Genomic DNA, 23,790 nt, shown 5'->3' on the forward strand with positions numbered 1-23,790 from the left:
CAAAGGGAAGGAGGGGGAAGGATTTACACACTCAGTTCTGCACCAGGGTGGGTGTGGCACCAGCCTGTCAAGTGGGCACAAAATACCTCCCAGGACTGCATTTTTTTAGTCTTTGAACTCATAACAAGATGTCAGAAGGAATTTGAAAACTGTAGTTGTTAAAATATTAACAACCCTGCCCTGGCCAGCAAATAAATCTAAGAAAAGTGGCAGCTGAATTACTCAGTTCCCACCAACTTAAATGAAAAGGACCATTTGGCACAAAAGAATATTTTGTCTTAAAATCTGGAGATAAAGTTAAAAGGAAGTGACCTCCAAACACTTCCCAGGCACAGCCCCTTTGGAGCACAACTCAGAGCCCTGAGAAACACAAGCCAGTGTTTGTTTGCTTTGGGGTTTGGAGCTTTTTGTTTGTTTGTTTCAATCAAGTTTATCTCAACAAGAAATGGATCTCACCACGTTTGATTCACAGTCCTGAAAAGAGCAAACACAAAAAGTAAACTGGTTCCCCCTGCAAAGCTCCTCTCAGGAGGAAAACACCTTCAGCAATAGCTTAAATGGAATGTTATTTTACATTTTGAGATGTTTAATGTTTTCTGAATGAATCAAAATGGCTTAACAGTGAAACAGAAAGGAACACTTGGCTGGTTTGATTTGATTTTTTGGGTTTGGCTGGTGCTGCCTCCCAAGTTGATTTGCTCTTCCAGATGGTGAAGGGAGAGGATTTTTTCCCCTCCACTCTGCTATTGTGACATCTCACCTGGAGTAGGGCCAGAGGGCAGCTGAGATGGATATTGGGAAGGAATGGGAGGGTGGGCAGGGCCTGGCACAGGTGCCCAGAGAAGCTGTGGCTGCCCCAGCCCTGGGGGCTGGACAGGGCTTGGAGCAACCCCCAGGTTGGACAGGGCTTGGAGCAGCCTGTGCTGGTGGGAGGTGTGTGGGTGGAATGGGATGGGCTTTAAGGTCCTTCCAACCCAAACCATTGAGCAACTCTATGGCTGATCTGGCAGGGGTTTGAAAACACAAAGCACTGGAATGTTGTTTTGTGGTATCCAAATCTTAAGACATGCTGAGATACCTTAATGAGTCCCATCAAAAAAGTCATGGCAACTTTCTGAAGATCCTCCAGCCCCAGACCATGATTGTGGCTCAGTCAATGCTGTGGAAGGGGCTGCAGTGGCTGCAATGAGGCCCCTCATGTTCTGCATCACAATCAAAGCCAGATTTTAGCTGCCCTCCTGTGGGGATGGAGACTTCAAGTGGTTTTGATCTGGATGAAATATGGTCTCCCTGAAGAGCTGTGGCAGCAGGAGATGGGAAAGAACTGTGAGAAAAACTGGTGGAATAGCTGGAACAAGAGATAAGAAAGGAGCTGAGAAAGGAGCAAGCTGTGAGAGTGGAATGTGTGCTGACAAGTTCTCATGACACTAAATTTACATCTGGAGAGTTTGTAACATCCAATTAGAAGTTCTGGCAGAGTTATGGACACTTCATGGACCTATGAAAAGTCACCTTGGGAGGGATTTAGAATATATAGAGAGTAACTTCAGCATTGGGCTTTACTGTCATCAGGCACTCTCTGCAAGGATGATGAAGTCAGGTTTGCTGCCCTAATCAATTCTAAAATAAGGAACTGCACTCTCTCTATCTTAACTCGCCCTTCCAACCAGCAGGATTGTTTTTCACTCCTGAACTGAGTGTTTTTGCTGCTGCACCACAACATTCAATGCTTGCAATGCTCCCCCAGGGGACTGGCAGGAACTGATCCTACAGCTCTGCTTTGCCAACACTGCAGGGCCCTGGGCATGGAACATGGTACTTTCCTGAGGAGCAGCTGTGCCAGGGACACCTGAGAGCTGCCCCTGCCCCTGCCCAGGGTGGCTCTGCAGCTGTGCAGGGACTGAGCAGCCCAAGCAGCTCTGGGTACTCAGGAGATGTGCAGTTGGCTGATGGAAACACCACAACGACTAAGAAGAATTAACTCTGCAAACTCATCCTTATTTCTAACCTTGGGAGGAAGGAAAAGTTAAAGAGAAATGCCCCAGAGCAGATTAATTCCTGCAGAGCAAAGGTCTGGGTTTGAATTAACTGGACCTGGTTGGGGTTTCCATTAAATACTTTCCATGCAAACCAGAAAACAACAACTGGCACAAATCCAGCCCAGCTCAGTTACAAAACTGCAATAATATCAGTTCAGACTAATTGAGGATCTGACTACAATTAGAGATAATTTCCTAGCTGCAGTGGGGCAGGTCAGGGGTGGTGGTCATGTGGGCAGTCACCTCTCACACAAATGGTTGAGGGAAATAATTACCCTGGAGTTTTCTGCCTCTCTGGGCACCAGAACTGCTCTCAACTCCTGGTCAGCACAAGACACTTTCCCACACAGTGAACCCAGACTGGAAATAATGGCAAGCACCTTTCTGGAATTTCTTTTGTGTCATCTCTAAATAAACCCAGACCAAACCTTTTGAATCACCTGAACAATTTTCTCCTCACTGCTCACACCACCAGCAGCCACCACATCTCCACACAAGGTGCTCACACTGCCAAGATCTCCTGTGGCAAAACAGAAACCTCTCAGCAACTGCACAGACAAAGACAAATGTGCCCAATTCCTGCCCCATCTCTGCCCTGTCCAGGCACTCCCAGTGTGGGCAGGAATGGGAGGCAGCACCACGTGGCCATGGGGAGCTCTGTCAGCTGGTCACACATGAGCAAAGCAGCTCCTCAAGCCTCTGTCTCCTCCTATCATAGAATTATAGAATGGATTGGGTTGGAAAAGACCCCCGAGATCATCAAGTCCAACCCTTGGTCCAACTCCAGTCCCTTTACCAGATCATGGCACTCAGTGCCATGGCCAATCTCAGTTGAAAAACCTCCAGCACTAAGCTCAGCCTAAGAGCAACCAGCCCACCAGGCAAGCTCCCTCCATCCAGCTGATGAGGATGGACAGGCTTCAAAGCAAGATTGCAAATTTGTTTAAAAGGGCCCCAGCTCAGGCAGTGATGGCCACTTGTTTGGATGGAGCAAACAAGCCCCTGGTGAAGGAGGCAGTGCAAGGGCTGGATCCTGATCCTGGTGGGCACTGGCACAACACACAGGGCCTGCTGGGCACACACTGGCCATGCCTGAGGTGGCACCCAGCAGGAATGGAAGGTGTTCCTGCCAATGTAAGTGCAGACCTGAGTTCAGGAGTCAGCCACAAACCTGCACTGGCACATTTGGAACACATTTGTGCTAAACTGCAGGAATTGCTTTGAATGTTCTAAACATCACAGCACATTCTTTGAAGGAAACAGCACTGAAGTACTTGCTACATAAAATCCATCATAAAATCACTTAAAGCTTTAAGATCATCGAGTCCAACCAACCCAGCACTGCCAAGGCCACCACTAAACCATGTCCCCAAGTGCCACATCCACACAGCTTTGAAATCCCTCCAATTGCCTTAAGATCTTAAGCACAGCAAAAATTGCAATAATACAGGAAGAAATATATTGAGACTCTGGAGAACAGAAAACAAGCTGGAGTAGAAGTTGGCAAAGATCCTTCCTGTGAATGAGAGGGAAAGTGCTTTACCTCCAGAGTGGGGTGGGGGTCCACACAGCAGCACCATGCCCTGGCCCTGGCGCACGGACACCGTGCTCCTCGTCCTGGTCTTGAAGTTCTCCAGATCTGCCAAGAGAGAAAGAGCTCAGGCAAAGGGTCATTCGTGGCTCCTCCTCATGAGGGGCACAAAAGCTTCCTCAGGACTTTGCTGCATGCTGAGGAAATAAAGTGAACATCAGCTTGGAGGGACCTGGGGCAGCTGGAGGAGCAGCAGAAGCAGCAGAAGGACCAGCAAATGCCTGCACGGGGTGGGGAGGAGGAGAAGGTGCTGATTTACCCACAGCAGAAGTCAAGCCTAGAGAAACCTCCAGCACCTGCAATGCTGGCAGAGCCTTGTTTTATGAACTTAGGGAGAATTACTGCCCTAAATAAGCAATTACATCCCAAGCCAGGCTGTTTCCCTCCAGAAGCCTTGTTAGTGATGCCCTCCCAGCCCAGGTGTGGAGACCCTTCCTCTCCCACATTCAAATCTCTTGTAACAGCTCCCTGTTACCCACTCAGCTCTTTAATTAAATTAAATTCCTGCTTCCCCCTGTCTGTTTTCCTCTCCTCAGGGCCCATGGACTGCACTAACACAGCTCCCCCTTCTCTCCTCGCGTGGGGAATCCAAGGAATCTGCTCTGCAGTGAGGAGGTGACTCTGTGAGCACCAAAACAAGGAATCACTTTGGCAGCCTTTGATCTTTAACAGTCCCCTGCCTTCAAATTCTCATTTATTCCTGTCTGCAGTGGAGCTGAGCCTTGGTTTGGAGACTGCAAACCTCTTGTCAGTGCTGTTGGGAACCAGAAGGAACACGGAGGTGATAAATATTTATCAGCAGGAACTGGTAGTAACATCATTATAAGGTTACAGGGATGAAAAATTAAGCCTTGGGTTTTGTTCCCTCTTAGAAAGGTTTTCTGCACACATATCTCAAAAATAAAAAAATAAATAAACCCAGAAGTTGTCACCACTTCATTTCCCTTTGTAGGAAAGAAACTTTTATGGACCTTTCCTTTGGAATTTTCCTATTCCTGCTAAAAGCCAAATTCCAAAGAAAACCCAGACAAAAGGGAATCTGCAGAGGGAACTGTGAGTAACAATTTGTCACAGCCAGCAGGAGATTTCCAGTACAGCCCTGCCTGACCCTTCCCCTGTACATCAAGTAATTATTGGATCATTTGTTTTCATTTGCATTTGAGTGGATAAACATTGGGAGGATTTACAAAACCTGCTGCATTTCAGTGCTTTATTAGTGAAAACAAAACAAGTCCAAACCCTGGAGTTTCCCACTCCAAAGTCAGAGTCTGAGTCTCTCACTTTGCTTTGTGATTGTCCTTCTGTCTGGTTTTGGTCTGGGACAAAAGGAAAAAAAAAAGAAAACCCATTATTAATGAAAAAAATTATAATTTTTCCTTCCTGGATTCTATAAAATGGACAGGATTTTTCTGCCTTTTACAGGAGCCACTAAACATTCCTCTGGCCACCTGCCAGCCTGTAGATTTTAATGCATTTTGACTGCACCCAGGCACAAGACTGGCTCCCATCCTCCCTGGGAAAGCAGCAGCAGGAGGAACAGCCTGAAGCCAAAATAATGCCTGGAGGAATGAACATGGTATTAGGAAACATTTTTTACATCAATATTGACAAGGCAAGCACTGCTACCAGGACAAGAAGCCCTGCCTGGATGAACAGGGAGGAGATGCTGGAAGGATGGTCCAAGGTAAAGCAGAGCTTTCCCCAACCATCAGGCTCTGGAGGTCACTGTCAGTTCTCACAAGTGCTTCAAATGTGGCTGTGAGTAAAATAATAACAAGATTAAGATAATTAAAAGAAAGGCTGATGTCTCATCAAAGATGATTGTGCTCTTGCATCCTGAAACCCACAGAGTTATTTTCACAACACCTAAATAATAACTGGAACTAAACCCAACATGATTAAGGTTTGATTAGTAAGAAGCTTCGTTTAGACACCCCCTCGCAGTATATGCCAGGAAATTAAGAACAGTCCCAGTGCTGAAAGGTTACAAAGTGTGTAGATTAGAGCTGGGTGGGTTGGAGATGTTCTCCTCTGCTTTCCCATGCAGGGGAAAAACCTTTCCTATAAAATCCTGCTGGAGCTGGTGCAGAATATTGGCCTGAAATGTTGTAATTCCTCACTGAATTCCCCACACGTGGAGGTGAGACCTGAACAACAGTTAAACCCCCTCTCTGACACCCACCCCCAGGATGCAGAAGAACCACTCCAACTCTCCTTTCCCTGTTTGGTGTCTGCCTCCAAGGGAAACAGCTCTTTGGTGCCTCTGTACCCCTGCCCAGGAGTGGGGATGAAATTATCCCCTGTGCTTTTGCCATTACAAACCAATGGGACAGCAAAGAAATCCAAATAACTCTCAGCACTGCAGGATTCTGAGTTCCTTGTGGATGCTCTGGGTGCCTGCCCTAATGACAGAAACTCCCCTTTGCTTTGTCCCCCCAAGCCCAAGGACTCTGAATTAAGTCATCAGGATTTTTGGTCTTATTTTCCAATAAAACTCCCCCAACAAACTCACTGACAAACAAAGGGGAAGAAAATGTTCCCACTTTCAATTCAGGAGGTCCCAAAGCTTCCTGGGAGCACCCAAAGCTAAGCCAGTAACTCCAGGGAACATGGAAAAACACTGTAAAAGCTCCAGCAAGTCCAGCAGGGCAGGAGGGTGCAACTAGTAATGATTTCAGTGCAAACTGGAGAACACAACAGGGAGGTGTAACAGGTATTGTCTTATTTAATGACCAACTGAAGATGCCTTTCCAACAACTTCCCAGCATCAACTCTCAGTCCAGCTGAAGAGGATAAAGTTTTGTGCATTGTTTCATTTCAGCTGGATGTGTTTAAAAGCAGCTGCAGGACTTTGGGTGAGTCCCTTCAGCTCTGGCTGACAAAGCTGGCACCTCTCTGAGGACAAGCACTTCCCCTGAGGCTTAATTAGCCAAGATTTGCCCTCCAACTTGCCATCTGGTGCCAGAGCTCACTGGAGCTCAGCACACCCCCCCACCCAGCCCTGAGCAGGGACTCAGTGCCTTTGCTGGCATTAGGAGATTGTTCTGGCCATTCAAACTCAGCCTTTAATGTGCAGTGATACAACCTGGGCAGGTCCCAGGGAGCGATGCCAGCCTGGCACAGATGCTCATCCCCAAACCCCTGCAAAGCCCAGGGGGTGCCAGAGCAGCTGCCAACCCACCAGCTCCACCCTGGGGGGTCACAGTGTTGTATTAAATGACCTCCTCCTGAAACCCCAAGGGGGGTTTAATAAAAATATAAGCAATCTGAAACCATCCCAAGGCCCTCAAGAGTGGGTAGTTTGTCTCAGTAAGTGGCATTTGGAAACTTTAATCCCAACCATATGGCTTTTCTCAATAACAATTATCCAGCTTTGTCTAGAGAAATGAAAGATTTCCCCAGGTTTTGAGTCCAAAAATCAGACTTTATAGCAAAAGAGATTCAATTACAAGCAAATCCAAAGAGCTGTAGCCTTTTGCCCTTTCTTAGGACCTACTTGGGTGTGTAATGACTGAAATTCAGTAATTCTTTTTCTAAGTGGCCAGTCCTGGGGATGGAAGTTTGAAAGGAATATCTCACAGACTGGGCACTTGGCAGAGATCCTGATTTTTTTTCTGAAAACTGAGCTCTGTTTTTCTGCCTTTTGTTTTTGCTTTTCTTTTTTATACCCCCTGTGAATTTTTAGCATCCAAAATGCTTCATCATTATGCTGGTTCTGAGAGGAGGAGAGCCCTCAGTGCACGAGGGCTGTGTCAGAACTGCTAAAACCCACCAAAAATATAAGAGAAAATTCCATTGGGGAGTAAAGGCTCCAAATTGGTGCTGACAGGTGTCTGCATGTCCTTTAGAAAGCCAATTCCTGGGACTGTGTCATGCACTGCCTTGAATGACACACTGTCAAAAACTCACACTCCACCAGTCAGCCCTTTGTCATTACAGTGGCAATTAAGGGCTTTTTTCCTAATGATTAGAAGAGCAGTGTCAATGCTGTTTTCACCCATTGTTCTTGTTTAACTCACATGAAACTCTTTCTCCTACTGAAATCCGACAAAAAACATACACACATCAATCACTTCTTTACACATCACTGGGTTTTAATTTCCAAATAAGAACATGACTGATATTCAGGCTTGGAAAAATGAAAATATTCGTGGCTTTTATACTGTGTTTTACTTAAAAGTCTCTCCCTAGAGACTCCTGCAAAGCCAATTTGATAACACACCAGGGAGATCACTCCACTGGGTCGATGTTAATAGCAAGGAGCCTCCAAAGCATAAGCTCAGTATCTTTCTGTCTATCAGGATCTTCCCATGGATCATTTTTCCTACAGAATGAGATATTCAATGAACCTTGACAGAGGAAGCACAGGAGGAGCCCAGGAAGGGAAGGGGCAGGTGACACCCTGTGCATCATCCCAGTGTGGAGTTACTGGGAATCAGCCCCAACTGGACACTGTGCATTAGTGACCCTCTAACTGGGCTGAAATCACCCTTGGGTTGGGATATTCCCACTGCAGCTGATGAGCTACAAATCCTTGGGCTGGCATTTAAGGAGCTCTTTCAGCCCATTTATGTTATCAGGGGTTGTTTTGTATTTCACCCTTGAGACTTGGTAGCAGTTTGGATATAAGAACATTGAATGGTCACAAGTGAATTAAGAATTGATTAATTAGAAAGCTAAAACTTGTTCACTGGTAATTTTGGGTATTCTGCAGTGGACAAACCCCCACATTTAATACATATATTAAAGGGACTTGAAAGCACCCACAGAAGAGGGACCAATGATCCAGGTAAGGTGCAGTTACCCCTTTTCCATGCCCAGTCCCCTTTGGTGCCCAGGTACAGCCAAGACACCTAAAGCCAATTTTCAAGCAAGACTTAAAAGAGATTGACAGATCATAATGGGCTTTGCCTTCTCATAACCCTTATTTTAAGATAATCCCAGCCATCTAAAATTTAGAGTGATGTTTAAGGTCACATCCAGTCCTTGAATTGAATTCAATGAGATTATTCTTTTTATTAAAGACCACCTGACATCTCAAGGGAATGAAATATCTCATTGAACCCAAAAAGCTGCCTGGAAGGACTGGCCAAACTGTCCTGGTTCAGACTGAATAAAGAGCCTTCCACTCAGAGATAGTTTGCATGGTTGTCACCCCATTTCCATAACTCTCCACATACAACAGCTCACACCTTCATCTCCTGCACAACAAATCACACACCCAGAAGGAGAGAGGCCACATTTGCATCACTGCCCATGCAATAACAGAACTCTCCTGGCTGTAGACAACAAACTCTGCTGGTTTGGCCCATAAAACCAGCCTTGAAGAGGGGATTGCAGTGCCCCTCAACCAGCTGCAGACCCCAGAGGGCATTGCTTTGAGGAAAGCTGAAGGCTGAGAGCCCTTTCACTGCCCACTGGCACCCCCAGCAGCACTAAAGATGACACCAAGCTGGGAGGGAGTGTCGACCTGCTGGAAGGCAGGAGGGCTCTGCAGAGGGATCTGGAGAGACTGGAGAGATGGGCTGATTCCAATGGGATGAAGTTCAACAAGGCCAAGTGCAGGTCCTGCCCTTTGGCCACCCCAACCCCTGCAGCGCTCCAGGCTGGGCACAGAGTGGCTGGAGAGCAGCCAGGCAGAGGGACCTGGGGGGACTGAGGGACAAGAAGCTCAGCAGGAGCCACCAGGGTGCCCAGGTGGCCAAGAAGGCCAATGGGATCCTGGCCTGGATCCAAACTAGCGTGGCCAGCAGGCCCAGAGCAGTGACCCTTCCCCTGGACTCTGCCTTGGGGAGGCCACACCTTGAGTGTTGTGTTCAGTTCTGGGCCCCTCAGTTCAGAAAGGACATTGAGGGGCTGGAGCGGGGCCAGAGAAGAGCAACGAGGCTGGAGAAGGGACTGGATGTGGCTCTGAGTGTCCTCTGAAACACCTCCAGGGACAGAGAATCCACCATGTCTTGATCCAACCTCACTGGGATCACCAGCCCAGGGCACAGAGTGCCCTGGGCTGGTGATCCCAGTGGGGTTGGATCAAGGGTTGGACTTGATGATCTCAGAGGGCTCTTCCAATCCAACTGAGAAGAGCAACGAGACTGGAGAAGGGACTGGAGCACAAGTGCTGTGGGGAGAGGCTGAGGGAGCTGGGGGTGTTCAGCCTGGAGAAGAGGAGGCTCAGAGGTGACCTCAGCACTGTCTGGAACTTCCTGAAGGGAAGTTCTGGCCAGGTGGGGGTTGGTCTCTTCTCCCAGGCACTCAGCAATAGGACAAGGGGGCACGATGGGCTCAAGCTCTGCCAGGGGAGGTTTAGGTTGGAGATCAGAAAGAAATTCTTTGCAGAGAGAGTGCTCAGGGATTGGAATGGGCTGCCCAGAGAGGGGGTGGATTCCCCATCCCTGGAGGTTTTTCAGCTGAGCTTGGCCGTGGCACTGAGTGCCATGATCTGGTAAAGGGACTGGAGTTGGACCAAGGGTTGGACTTGATGATCTTGGAGGTCTTTTCCAACCCAATCCATTCTATGATTCTATAAAGCTTCCTGCACTCACACCACTCAGCAGGATTTGCCTCCTGATATTCATGTCTCCAGCAGCTCTAAGCACTGTCTCTACAAAGCCTGGCTTTTTAAAGCAGGGCTTTATGTCATCCCTCTCCCCAACACCCAGATGAAGTTCTTCAGCCCATGTCCTTGCTGTTGTGTTGAGACTCCACAGTGGGATGGGTGGTTCAGAATAAACCCCCTTGGATGCAGAGCTTAATAGAATTTTAGTTTAAGAGCTGCTGTTCTAATGAATAATTTTGAGAGTCACTGATTTGAGAAATAGTTTACAAGTCTGGGGCTGCAAGCTTCTAATTTGACCTTTAGGACAGAAATTTCACTGGGATTTCTACTTTGCTGTGAAAAAAAAGGGAGGAAAAGGAGTTTTAGAGGTAAACATCTTACCATTCCCCCACGCTGCCTCCCTGGTGGGAAATGTTTCTTGGACATTACTGTGGGCATTAAACAAGGCCCTGCCTGGGCATCCTCACCACTCCCACCTCTGACCTGTGTATATCCTGGACCTGGATGTCCCTCTCTGTGTTCTCATTTGGGACAGTTCTAAACTTCCCAAGTCTTTCTGAGCACCATCTATGCCACACAGTGCTTTGTCTCTCCAGGTGGCTAAAATTCCCCCTCAGGCTTTCCCCTGCATCCCAAAGAAAGCTTTTCCTCAAGAGTTACAGTTCCACTGTCCAACACCCAGCCAGGGGGGGCTCAGATCCTCCCTCCCTGCCTGCACTGCCTTCTCCTTCCTCCACCACACCCACCAGCAGCTGCTTGTCCTCTCCAGGGCAGCCCCTCCTGCCACTCTGCATCCCCAGCACCTCGCTGGGATTTGATCCTCATTCCAAACACACAACAAGGCACCCCCAGGGCTCTTCTGCCTTCCTCCCTGCCACTAATCTTACAATGGAACAGGAGCTCCAAGAAATACCTGCAAGGCACCCACTGTCCTCTTTCAAAACCAAACCACTCATGTCTAGGATGTTACCAAATGAAAAAAGAGAAAAAAAGGAAAAAAAATCCTCCCTGACTTCATGTCCCATTTCATAAAAGCTGCCTTGGTACCTTTATTCTGTAGGAAATATTTCAAACATTTGTTTTGAAGCTGCTCCTCTGCCTGAGACAAAATGCTGAGGACTCTGAAAATTTTATTACTTTAATCTAGAAAATCTGGGCAGACATTTCCCCTTGGGTTGACTCAGATGGGGATATTTCACTCTCAGAAGTTTCTTTTATATTTTCCTAGAAAAAAAGCCCAGTGTTATTCACACACTTTTGTTCCAGCACACATGACTTTGCAGTAGCCAGAGCAGAACTTCAGCTGGCCCAGGAGATGCTGCACGTCCCTCTCCTGTCACATCTGAGTGTTCCCACTGCAGGTGCCTCACGTGTTCCCCTCTGGCTCAGCCTCTGCTGCCCCTTCCCAAGGTGAGCACTGAAAGGAAGGCAAAATCACCCCCCAAATAATGGGAAATGGAACCATAACATTCTGTGGGTTGGGAGGGACCTCGAGATCATCCCATCCCATCCCTGCCATGGGCAGGGACACCTCCCACCAGCCCAGGGTGCTCCAAGCCCTGTCCAGCCTGGCCTGGGACACTCCCAGGGCTGGGGCAGCCACAGCTCCTCTGTTAAACATGACATAAGATCACAAATTTCAAAGAAAAATTTCCCTTCACTTGATCAAAGCCCAAATGAAGAAGACCCCACAGAGATCCCAATGCCCAGAGAGCACCTGATGGTTCAGATTCCCTTTGGGAATGCACATTGGGATGCTCAGCAGCACCTCCCAGAGCACTGATATTCCATCTCTGCCCATCCCAATGCCCTGATGGTTCAGGTTCCCTTTGGGAATGCACACTGGGATGCTCAGCAGCACCTCCCAGAGCACTGATATTCCCTCACTCTGCTCACCCCAATGTCCTGATGGTTCAGGTTTCCTGTGAGAATGCACTTTGGAAGCAGGACCCACCCAGGCCATGGCAAACAACTGGAATCAGGTGTCTGAAGGGCTGGGGGATAGCTCTGGATCCACCTCAACTCAATGGGAGTTTTATCTCCATCCTCAAGGGAAGCAGGAGCCACCCAGGCCATGGCAAAGAGCTCAAATCAGGTGACTAAAGGGGTGGGGGCCAACTCTGGTGCCACAACAACTCAATGGGAGTTTTATCTCCATCCTCAAGGGAAGCAGGAGCCAGGCCATGGCAAACAACTGGAATCAGGTGACTAAAGGGGTGGGGGCCAACTCTGGTGCCACCTCAACTCAGTGGGAGTTTTATCTCCATCCTCAAGGGAAGCAGGACCCACCCAGGCCATGGCAAAGAGCTCAAATCAGGTGTCTGAAGGGCTGGGTGGGGGCCAACTCTGGTGCCACAACAACTCAATGGGAGTTTTATCTCCATCCTCAAGGGAAGCAGGAGCCAGGCCATGGCAAAGAGCTCAAATCAGGTGTCTGAAGGGGTGGCTTTGCCTCCAGAGTGCCCTGTCAGGGCTGAGCTGCCTCCCAGCCATAACTCCTCATTGATTGCAGGGTTTGTTCCAAACAGAAGCTCCAGCACAGTGAGTAAAACTGTCAAGCTAAGCCCCAACCCCTGAAATAAAAAGCACATAATTTAATCTCGTTCAGCTGTGTTTTCATGTATCATTCTGCAAAAGCCACTATTAGATCCATACTCGAGAGTTTAAGGCTTTATTTTCTGAAAGGCTGTTGCTGTAAGCACAGGGCTCAGGGTGTCATTAATCCATGGGCTGGGGCTGGGGCACTGCACAGCCCTCACTGCTGGGAATGTCAGCCAGGGGGGAGGGAAAAAAGGGGAGGAAAAAAGGGGGAGGAAAAAAGGGGGAGGAAAAAAGGGGGAGGAAAAAAGGGGGGAGAAAAAAGGGGGGGAGAAAAGAAGGGGGAGAAAAAAGGGAGGGAGGAAAAAAGGGGGGGAGAAAAAGAAGGGGGGAGGAAAAAAGGGGGGAGAAAAGAAGGGGGGAGAAAAAAGGGAGGGAGGAGAAAAAGGGGAGAGAAAAAAAGGGGGGAGAAAAGAAGGGGGAGAAAAGAAGGGGGGAGAAAAGAAGGGGGGAGAAAAGAAGGGGGGAAAAAGAAGGGGGAGAAAAGAAGGGGGGAGAAAAGAAGGGGGAAAAAAGAAGGGGGAGAAAAGAAGGGGGGAGAAAAGAAGGGGGGAAAAAGAAGGGGGGAGAGAAGAAGGGGAAGGAAAAAAGGGGGGAGAAAAGAAGGGGGGAGAGAAAAAGGGGGGAGAAAAGAAGGGGGGAGAGAAGAAGGGGGAGAAAAAGAAGGGGGGAGAGAAGAAGGGGGAGGAAAAAAGGGGGGAGAAAAGAAGGGGGGAGAGAAAAAGGGGGGAGAAAAGAAGGGGGGAGAGAAGAAGGGGGAGGAAAAAAGGGGGGAGAAAAGAAGGGGGGAGAAAAAAGGGGGCGAGGAAAAAAGAGGGGGAGGAAAAAAGGGGGGAGAAAAAAAGTGGAGGAGGAAAAAAAGGGGAAGGAAAAAAGGGGGGGAGGAAAAAAGAGGGGAAGAAAAGAGGGGGGAGAAAAAAAGGGGGCAGAAAAAAAGGGGAGAGAAAAGAAGGGGGGAGAAAAGAAGGGGGGAGAAAAGAAGGGGGAGTAAAGAAGGGAGGGAGGAAAAAAAGGGAGGAGGGAGAAAGGAGGGAGAAAAAAATGGGGGAGAAAAAAGGGGGGAGAAAAAAGGGAGGGAGGAAAAAAGGGGGGAGAAAAAAAGGAGGGAGAAAAGAAGGGGGAGAAAAGAAGGGGGGAGAAAAAGAAGGGGGAGGAAAAAAGGGGGGAGGAAAAAGGGTGGGAGGAAAAAAGGGGAGGAAAAAGGGGGGAGGAAAAAAGGGGAGAGAAAAAAGGGAGGGAGGAAACGAAGGGGGGAGAAAAGAAGGGGGAGAGAAGAAGAAAAGGGGGGAGAGAAAAAGAAAAGGGGGGAAGGAAGAGGAAAAGGGGGGAAGGAAGAGGAAAAGGGGGGAAGGAAGAGGAAAAGGGAGGAAGAGGAAGAGAAAAAGGGGGGAGGGAAGAGGAAAAGGGGTGAGAGAAGAAGAAATGGGGTGAGAGAAGAAGAAAGGGGGGGAGAGAAGAAGAAAAGAGGGAGAGAAGAGGAAAAGGGGGAGAGAAGAAGAAAAGGGGGGAAGGAAGAGGAAAAGGGAGGAAGAGGAAAAGGGGGGAAGGAAGAGGAAAAGGGGGGAAAGAAGAGGAAAAGGGGGAAGGAAGAGGAAAAGGGAGGAAGAGGAAAAGGGGAGAAGGAAGAGGAAAAGGGGGGAAGAAGGGAAAATGTAAAAAAGAAAAAAGGACAATTCTGAAATGTAAATGGCATATCACAAAGGAAGTATTGGGGGGAAATATTAGCACTTTATAATAATGAGTTTGTAACCTAAATCCATATTTCAAGGATTAAAGTGCTGCCCCTCCCTGACCTGCACAGGAGGCTGAATGGCTCCATCACAGTTTAATCTGCACAGAAAAGGCTACAGAGGAATAACACAGCCCTTGAAGAAGGAACACACATTTCTGATGGCCCAAGAGCCACAGTTTAACTCTTAAGGGGAAGAGGGAAAACCAAGCTCAGCCCTTCAGGCTCCAAAGACCCAACAGTCATTTCCCTCAGAAATCAAAATGAGATTAAAAAAATTGCACACACCATCCCCTGCATTTATTCTCTGCCTTCACCTTCACAGCTGCACGAGAGAAAAGACGACTCGTGGTCCTGTGTCATCCTTGGCCCACCCTCCCAAACCTCCCCCTCAAAGTGGCTTTACATGATTTCATATAATGCTCATTCAGAGCAGGATCTGAGCATTTCCTTATCCTTAGTTTTCAACAGGAAGATACAACCCTGATTTGGCCCAAAACAAACACAAAGCTGCCCATTTGCCTTTTACACCCAGAGTGAGAAATGTCACCCACACTGAGGGCACCACTGAAGCACAAAATCCATCCCTGGGAATGTATTCCTTATACACAGCAAGCTCCTAATGTTCTCAAGCTTTAATTTTCCAAGGAAAGCCAAACTCAGTGGTGAGATCCTATTTGCCAGATCCTTCCTCAAGGAAAAAAAAGACACTTTACCCTGTATAGTACATATAGAATCATAGAATGGATTGGGTTGGAAAAGACCTTTGAGATCGTCAAGTCCAACTCTTGATCCAACCCCACTGTGATCACCAGCCCAGGGCACTGAGTGCTGGTGATCACAGTGGGGTTGGATCAAGACATGGTGGATCAAGACATGCTGGATTCTCACTCAGTGCCACATCCACAGAATCACAGAATGGATTGGGTTGGAAAGCCCTCCAAGATCATCAAGTCCAACCCTTGGTCCAACTCCAGTCCCTTTACCAGATCATGGCACTCAGTGCCACGGCCAAGCTCAGCTGAAAAACCTCCAGGGATGGGGAATCCACCCCCTCTCTGGGCAGCCCATTCCAATGCCTGAGCACTCTCTCTGCAATGAGTGCCTGGGAGAAGAGACCAACCCCCACCTGGCCAGAACTTCCCTTCAGGCAGTTCCAGAGAGTGCTGAGGTCACCTCTGAGCCTCCTCTTCTCCAGGCTGAACACCCCCAGCTCCCTCAGCCTCTCCCCACAGCACTTGTGCTCCAGTCCCTTCTCCAGTCTCGTTGCTCTTCTCAGTTGGATTGGAAGAGACCTCTGAGATCAATTCCAACCCTTGGGCCAACTCCAGTCCCTTTACCAGATCATGGCACTCAGTGCCACGGCCAAGCTCAGCTGAAAAACCTCCAGGGATGGGGAATCCACCCCCTCTCTGGGCAGCCCATTCCAATCCCTGAGCACTCTCTCTGCAGAGAATTTCTTCTGATCTCCAGCTTCAATTTCCCCTGGCAGAGCTTGAGCCCATCGTGCCCCCTTGTCCTATTGCTGAGTGCCTGGGAGAAGAGACCAACCCCCACCTGGCCAGAACTTCCCTTCAGGCAGTTCCAGACAGTGCTGAGGTCACCTCTGAGCCTCCTCTTCTCCAGGCTAAACACCCCCAGCTCCCTCAGCCTCTCCCCACAGCACTTGTGCCAAAGGGGTTTATGATTTTTAATTTTTTGATTTTCACATTTTGTAGGTTTTAGGAACACAGTAACTGCAGCAGATGTAGATTTAATGTGCTGGTATTTTAGCAGCCTAAGTTGATTGTTTCTGTATCCCAACCCTTAGTATTTATCAGTAGCTCAATCTCTTTTAGCTGTTTGGGCTCTCTTCAAGGCAGAAAAGCTGAAGAGTTTCAGAAAGGGCTGCAGAACAAGACCAGACATAACCTTGAGTCTAAGACCACTGGAAGAACTCCAAAAACCAGAGGAAGAGAAGAACTGATGAAGAAAGAGGGTCCCAGTGACCCCAGACTCAAATCTTCAGGAGGTGGAACCAGGGGTTGGACCCAGAGATGTGTGAACTGGGGATTGGGTGGACTATATCATAAAACCCATGGAAACCAGAGTTCAGGGGGGCACAAAGATGTCATCCTGTATCCCTAAAAGCCCTAAGCCTGGACATTAAAGAATGGACCTTTTATTTTATCCCACATAAACCTGGCTCAGAGTCCTGGTTTTGGGTTCTCTCCCAACATCAGTTTTAGCTAAATAATAATAATAATAAACCAAGGCCTCTATTCCTTAACCACAATTCCCTACTCCAAGGACACTCCACAGGCAGTTGGGAAAGCAGAGCCATGTCCCAGTTTCCAGCATGCTGAGGGCACAGAGACTGCTTTTCTTACTTACAGGCAAACTGGAGCTTTGCCTCTCTGCTGACAATGGTTCCGAAGGGGTTTGTTGCCACGCACTGGTACGTTCCAGCATCCTGGCTTTTGTTGGGATTATTGATCAGCAGGTTCCCTTCCAGCAGGCTGTAGTGGAAATCCATCCCCACGTCGATGCTGGTGCCATTTAACTTCCACCTGCAGCACAAAATGCCAAGAGTTACACTCATAGAATCATAGAATGGATTGGGTTGGAAAAGACCTCCGAGATCATCGAGTCCAACCCTTGGTCCAACTCCAGTCCCTTTACCAGATCATGGCACTCAGTGCCACGGCCAAGCTCAGCTGAAAAACCTCCAGGGATGGGGAATCCACCCCCTCTCTGGGCAGCCCATTCCAATCCCTGAGCACTCTCTCTGCAAAGAATTTCTTTCTGCTCTCCAACTTCAATTTCCCCTGGCAGAGCTTGAGCCCATCGTGCCCCCTTGTCCTATTGCTGAGTGCCTGGGAGAAGAGACCAACCCCCACCTGGCCAGAACTTCCCTTCAGGGAGTTCCAGACAGTGCTGAGGTCACCTCTGAGCCTCCTCTTCTCCAGGCTGAACACCCCCAGCTCCCTCAGCCTCTCCCCACAGGGCTTGTGCTCCAGTCCCTTCTCTGGCCTTGTTGCTCTTCTCAGTTGGATTGGAAGAGACCTCTGAGATCATCAAGTCCAACCCTTGATCCAACCCCACTGTGATCACCAGCCCAGGGCACAGAGTGCCCTGGGCTGGTGATCACAGTGAGGTTGGATCAAGACATGGTGGATTCTCTGTCCCTGAAGGTGTTTAAGAGGACACTCAGAGCCACATCCACCTCCAGCCTTGTTGCTCTTCTCTGGCCCCGCTCCAGCCCCTCAATCTCTTTCCTCAACTGAGGGGCCCAGAACTGAACACAACACTCAAGGTGTGGCCTCCCCAAGGCAGAGTCCAGGGGAAGGGTCACTGCCCTGGGCCTGCTGGCCACGCTAGTTTGGATCCAGGCCAGGATCCCCTTGGCCTTCTTGGCCACCTGGGCACACTGGTGGCTCCTGTTGAGCTTCCTGTCCCTCAGTCCCCCCAGGTCCCTCTGCCTGGCTGCTCTCCAGCCACTCTGTGCCCAGCCTGGAGCGCTGCAGGGGGTTGGGGTGGCCAAAGTGCAGGACCCTGCTGATATTCAGGGATGCTCTTGGGTATTTCAAACTACAGCATGAGGTAAATAAAGAGAGATTTAGAACATCTTTGGCTACTTGTTAAAAATAAAAAAAAAGGCACAAAAATGCAAATTTCCTGCGCAGTGTTGGAATATTCCAGTATTTAACTGAATTGCAATAGCCTTGACACACATTTCAGTCCCTGAAATGATTAATGATTCTGGAATTGCTTGTGCTGCTGCTCTCTGGAATGAATCACTTTGCAGGGGGATGTCCCTCAAACAGGATCTCTAAACCACTCAAGTCACAGAGGGGTTTTTTTTTTCACCTCCTGACTTGCTGGCTGTTTGTTTTCAAATCTAAATTTAAACTCACTCACAGCAGATGCTGCCACAAACTTGGGGGCACTGAGCAATTCCAGGTGCCCCAGTCAGAGCTGCCCTCCCTCCCAACAGCCCTGGATGGAGGAACAGCAGCTCCATCACCACACTGTGCACTGAAACTATTCCAGAGTGTTTCCACTGTAGAGTTTCTGGCCTTAACCAGCTGGTTGGGGCAGGAACCAGCCCAGTGGGGAGCTCTGGGCACTCTAATTGCTTTCAGAGTGGCACTGACTTTGGTGAGCAATAGGAGAGAGGCACTAAAGAGGAGAAAGGAGCATCCTGAGTGACTCAGAGCAGCAGCAGCAGCGGGGCAGGAGAGCACCTTCTCCAAAGATCCCAGAGCAGCTACTAAAGCTGAGAGAATTGAGAGCTTTGTCCACATTTAGGGAAAAGGAGAGTTAATCTGAGAGCCAAGGCTGTTTATTGTCCCTTCATAACCTTTTGGAGCTCCTGGTGAATTCCTGATGTGTATTCCCTCTCTTTCTCATGGAATATCCTGAGTTGGAAGGGACTCAGGAGGACCATCCAAACCTGGCCCTGCACAGGACACCCCACCAGCCCCACCCTGTGCCTGAGGGCATTGTCCAGGCTCCAGGGGCATCCCTGAGTGGTCCAGGGAAGAGAAAATCTCCTCAGGAATGGTGCTGAAGAACATCAAACATTGAACAAACCCGATGGTTGGTCTGGGATTCCCTTTGGCTTCGCAGCTCAGCTTCACCTTCTTCTCCTCTGAATCCAGGGGGAAGATCAGGCTGTTGGGCTCCTGCAGGAACACTGGCCCATGCAGGGTGTTGTCATCTGCAGGAAACAGAGGGAAAACGTGACAGGGAATTCATGGAACCTCCACCTTTCCAGCCTGGAAATATGAAATAGTGTCCAAGCAACAAGAGGCCACACGTCATTCACCTGATGACACTTTGTTTATAACAGCAGATTTTTTTTTGTTCAAAAGCCACTGAATCTCAGGTGGAGTCAACACTCCTGGAAATGTCTGTGCAGTGAACAGAGAACAGAATGGAAATATCTGTGCACTGAACAGAGAACAGAATGAAGCTTCCCCCAAAGTTCAGGTGAACTTCCCCCAAAGTTCAAGGTTCAAGGCACGACCCTGTTGTCCCAGCAAAGCTCTGTTCAAATCAGAATGCTCAATTCACCTTTAAAAGTGGGAATATTTTCCTTGTAACCCAATCCCCACATTATTGAATGCAGTTACCATGAGCAGGAGGGGCCCCAGCAGGTCCTGCCCCCCTGGTGATGGTTCTGCCATCCCTGATGGAAACCCTTCTGCAGTCACAGGCTCTGACTGAGCCTCAGCCCCTCAGAGGGGCCCTGGAGACACTTCCACCACCTGTGCCCTCTCCATGCTGTGGTTCCTCAGGGATTCTTGGGCTCCAGCCCAGCCCCTCCCCTGGAAGGAGCATCCCAAGTGCTCGGTGTGACCGGGGCTGACAAGGACACTCAGCTCTTGTGCACTGTGCAGTGTGAAAAACTCACACCAGACAGAGGTAGAAGAGGGAAAATATTTTGGCAAAACAACCTGACATGACCTTCAAAGAGTTCAGGAGTCATTTCACAGCAATGCAAGAGCTGAGCTTGGGGATTACTCACAGGAGCCTCCCTTGTGCTGACTTTTGTTCTTCATTTTACAAATACATTTTGATTTTCTGAGCTGTTAACTCCTTCCTATCTCCTTTCCTCTCTCCTCACCCACTCTCCATTTCCACCTGATCAATTTATCCCTTCCAAAATCTGGAGTTCAGGGTGTTTCTCACAGGACCATCATCACCAAGGTGTAACTTTCCAGTGAGCCCAGAATTCCACGAAATATTATCAAATATTGCCAATATTGCTCAAAACAGCCACAAAAAGCTACGACATCAATTCACTGCTCTCCATCCTGTTTGTATCAGACAGTTTTATCTCCACAGTGGCTGTTCAGAACATGAAAGAAATCAGCTTTTCTTCCCTGAAAAACTCCTGTCTCTTGATTTCCTTGAGACTTCTCCTCTCTCATGGCCGTGTCCTGCTGTCCCTCTGAGTGCAAGTGAGGACACACTGAAGCTGCTCACAGCCAGAAAGTCTTGGAGATGAATGGCAGGAACTTTGATTTAACATTTTTTGAACATTTTCCAACCTTTGTCTGCCCTGCCTTTCCAGCAGAGGGAGGGCAGTTGTGTGGCCATTGGGCAGGGAGGGGAGTGTGGACTTCCCTTCAGCCACGAGTCCATCCTGATGGTCACATGGGAAATTTGGGGGTGTAGGGCAGAGGAAAAGGAATAAATAAAATATAAAGATGAAAAGAAAAGGACTGGACAGGAGACAATGGATGTTCCCGATGGGAGGAGGGTGAGAAGGAATGTGAAAAGCCCTCACATCCCCAGCACAGGGAGATCAGTTGGATTTACAGGGACACAACAATAGCTCTTTACTCCAGGGAACAAACTCTGTGGTCTCCACAGAGGCATTTGAGAGACTCTGCCAGGGAGATTAGGAAGGAACAACCTCTCCTCCCTCAGGCACCACCACAAAAGAGAATGCACTAAGCACCCAGTCATACCACTTGTATTTATCTTTGTTCTTAATTATATGTTAATGATATCTTTCTGAAACTCATCTATTATTCAAAACACGTCTCACATCTTCTCTGGCTCTAAATTACACCTGTGTGCAGCTCCCTGTTGCTGGTGGGAAAAGATAATAATAACCATAAAGCAAACAGGGTTGGATTGTGGGGTCTGGACTCGTTTCTGAGACCCAGGGCTGGTTCCCTCCCTAAGAAACAACATTACAGTCTGGCCCATAAAGATTAGAGCTCTGGCTACTGTATTAATAGGCTTGAAAGCAAGAGAATTAAAAGGCATTTTCATTTCTCCAGTTTTCTGACTGGCAATACAGAAGTTGGGGTAGGAGCTGTTCAAATTCCCAGGGACATGGAGCTGATTGTGCCATCCCAGATAATCCAGTGCTGGCTGAGGGTTGGGTTGAATCCCCTCTGTCATCTGCTTCCCACCCCAAAAAGGTCTCTACACTGTCATTTGCTGTTACTTCCATCACAGTCTCTCAATTGTCGACCTGCTGGAAGGCAGGAGGGCTCTGCAGAGGGATCTGGAGAGACTTGAGGGATGGGCTGATTCCAATGGGATGGAGTTCAATAAGGCCAAGTGCAGGTCCTGCCCTTTGGCCACCCCAACCCCCTGCAGCGCTCCAGGCTGGGCACAGAGTGGCTGGAGAGCAGCCAGGCAGAGGGACCTGGGGGGACTGAGGGACAGGAAGCTCAACAGGAGCCAAGAGTGTGCCCAGGTGGCCAAGAAGGCCAAGGGGATCCTGGCCTGGATCCAAACTAGCGTGGCCAGCAGGCCCAGGGCAGTGACCCTTCCCCTGGACTCTGCCTTGGGGAGGCCACACCTTGAGTGTTGTGTTCAGTTCTGGGCCCCTCAGTTCAGAAAGGACATTGAGGGGCTGGAGCGGGGCCAGAGAAGAGCAACGAGGCTGGAGAAGGGACTGGAGCACAAGTGCTGTGGGGAGAGGCTGAGGGAGCTGGGGGTGTTCAGCCTGGAGAAGAGGAGGCTCAGAGGTGACCTCAGCACTGTCTGGAACTCCCTGAAGGGAAGTTGTGGCCAGGTGGGGGTTGGTCTCTTCTCCCAGGCACTCAGCAATAGGACAAGGGGGCACGATGGGCTCAAGCTCTGCCAGGGGAAATTGAGGTTGGAGATCAGAAAAAAATTCTTTGCAGAGAGAGTGCTCAGGGATTGGAATGGGCTGCCCAGAGAGGGGGTGGATTCCCCATTCCTGGAGGTTTTTAACCTGAGCTTGGCTGTGGCACTGAGTGCCATGATCTGGTAAAGGGACTGGAGTTGGACCAAGGGTTGAGGTCTTTTCCAACCCAATCCATTCTATGATTCTATGAATTTATATCATGTCACACTCTTGGTTCTCCTCCCATCACAGGAAAACACACATTGCAGTAAAAATTGGGCAGTTCATCTGCTGGGAAACAGGAACAACTCTAAGGGTCCAAATGTATCCAGGACATCCCTTGGCTGCAGGATCAGCACCCAGACTGTTGAGGTGGAACATCCTGGGGGCAGAACTGGCCTCAAGGTGCAATGAAACTGGTCCACATGATGGAACAGGGTGTGTGATTGGGAGTCACATGTGTGAGAACCTTTACAATCTGCCTGTGGAATTCATTAGTAACCAAAGTACAATTAAGAAAACACAGACTGAAAGTAGAGAACTCCAAAGGCAGAAATACCACAAATAGGTGAAAACACTCATTTGTCTACCAAATAACTCAATTTGCCAAAGCTAAAACAGAAAATCCTGACAAAACAAACAAAACCATTTCCAAATATCCCACCTGCTGCTGACACTGTTTGACATCAGCCTTGATGTGGCAGAGAAGTGTTTACCTTTCCTTTCAGCAGGAAGAAGAAAAGCCCTGGTGTGACTTTGAAGGGAACAGCACCGGGTAAGGCAGAAGAAGCTCTGAGAGCACCTCCAGCCTATCAGGGCAACACAAGGGGAGCAAAAACCTGGCAACTCTGGGCAGATAAAAGTGTTCTGAGTGCCTTTCTTCTCCCTCTCATTGCTGCCTGTGTATAACCAAGATAAGCAAGACCAAACTATTTAATCTTCAGCCTGTAGAGTCCCTTTGCTACAATCTGATTGAAAGCACCACTGCCCAGAGCCCACCACTGTGTGATAAGAGCTGAGCCCCAGAACCCGACAGGGGAGGAGGATTTGGTCCCACAACACTAAAGAGGCACCAAGGAATAAAAGAAACTGCCATGTAGATTCTCACAGACACAAAACTTGGAGTGCCTGTCCCAGAAACAGCCCCTTTTTGACTAAGTGACGTTACTCAGATGCTCAGTGTCAGCACAGGCAAAGGCATTTCTCTATTCAAACATCTGGTTATGTGGGAGCAGTTTTGCTGTTTGGGTAACTCTGAAATGTGAATCTTACACTTTTTTAATTTATTACAATTGGGAATTTTATTTCTGTGCAATAATGCTCAGGACTTGCAGCCAAGAGTGATGATATCCCATTTTTGGTTTATCCCTGATGGACACCACGAGCTGCTCAACCCACAGAAGCTCATCAATGCCAGGAGGAGGCTCCTTCCTGGGCTTAGAGGGTTTTCCCCTTGCCCTTCTCCTCCTCAGATGGTGTTTAACAGACTCTCTTTTGGTCATTCCATTGATGCCAAAGGGGTTTTTGTTCTGATTTTCACATTTTGTAGATTTTAGGAACACAGTAGTTGTAGATTTTTAGAGGGTTAATATTTCTAACAGTTTAATGCCTTTCTATCACTACCCCTGTCCCAGAACAGGCAGCTCAAATTCCTTTAGTTAATTAATCTTGTTCAGA

General features: G+C 48.6%; 1 protein-coding gene across 2 annotated transcripts in view; it reads right to left on the bottom strand.

The window, feature by feature from the left end:
* Positions 1-23,790, bottom strand: part of LOC139669667 (contactin-4) — a 338,597-nt gene that overhangs the window by 105,376 nt on the left and 209,431 nt on the right. For both annotated transcript variants that reach the window (XM_071550205.1, XM_071550204.1), the window contains exons 4-6: positions 19,089-19,215; positions 16,887-17,062; positions 3,583-3,678 (exon numbers count right to left, since the gene is read on the bottom strand). In XM_071550205.1, coding sequence (XP_071406306.1) covers positions 3,583-3,678; positions 16,887-17,062; positions 19,089-19,215 — 399 coding nt within the window. The remainder of the gene's footprint in view (positions 1-3,582; positions 3,679-16,886; positions 17,063-19,088; positions 19,216-23,790) is intronic.

This window comes from Pithys albifrons, chromosome 3 (genome assembly GCF_047495875.1).
Source record: "Pithys albifrons albifrons isolate INPA30051 chromosome 3, PitAlb_v1, whole genome shotgun sequence".
Taxonomy (NCBI): domain Eukaryota; kingdom Metazoa; phylum Chordata; class Aves; order Passeriformes; family Thamnophilidae; genus Pithys; species Pithys albifrons.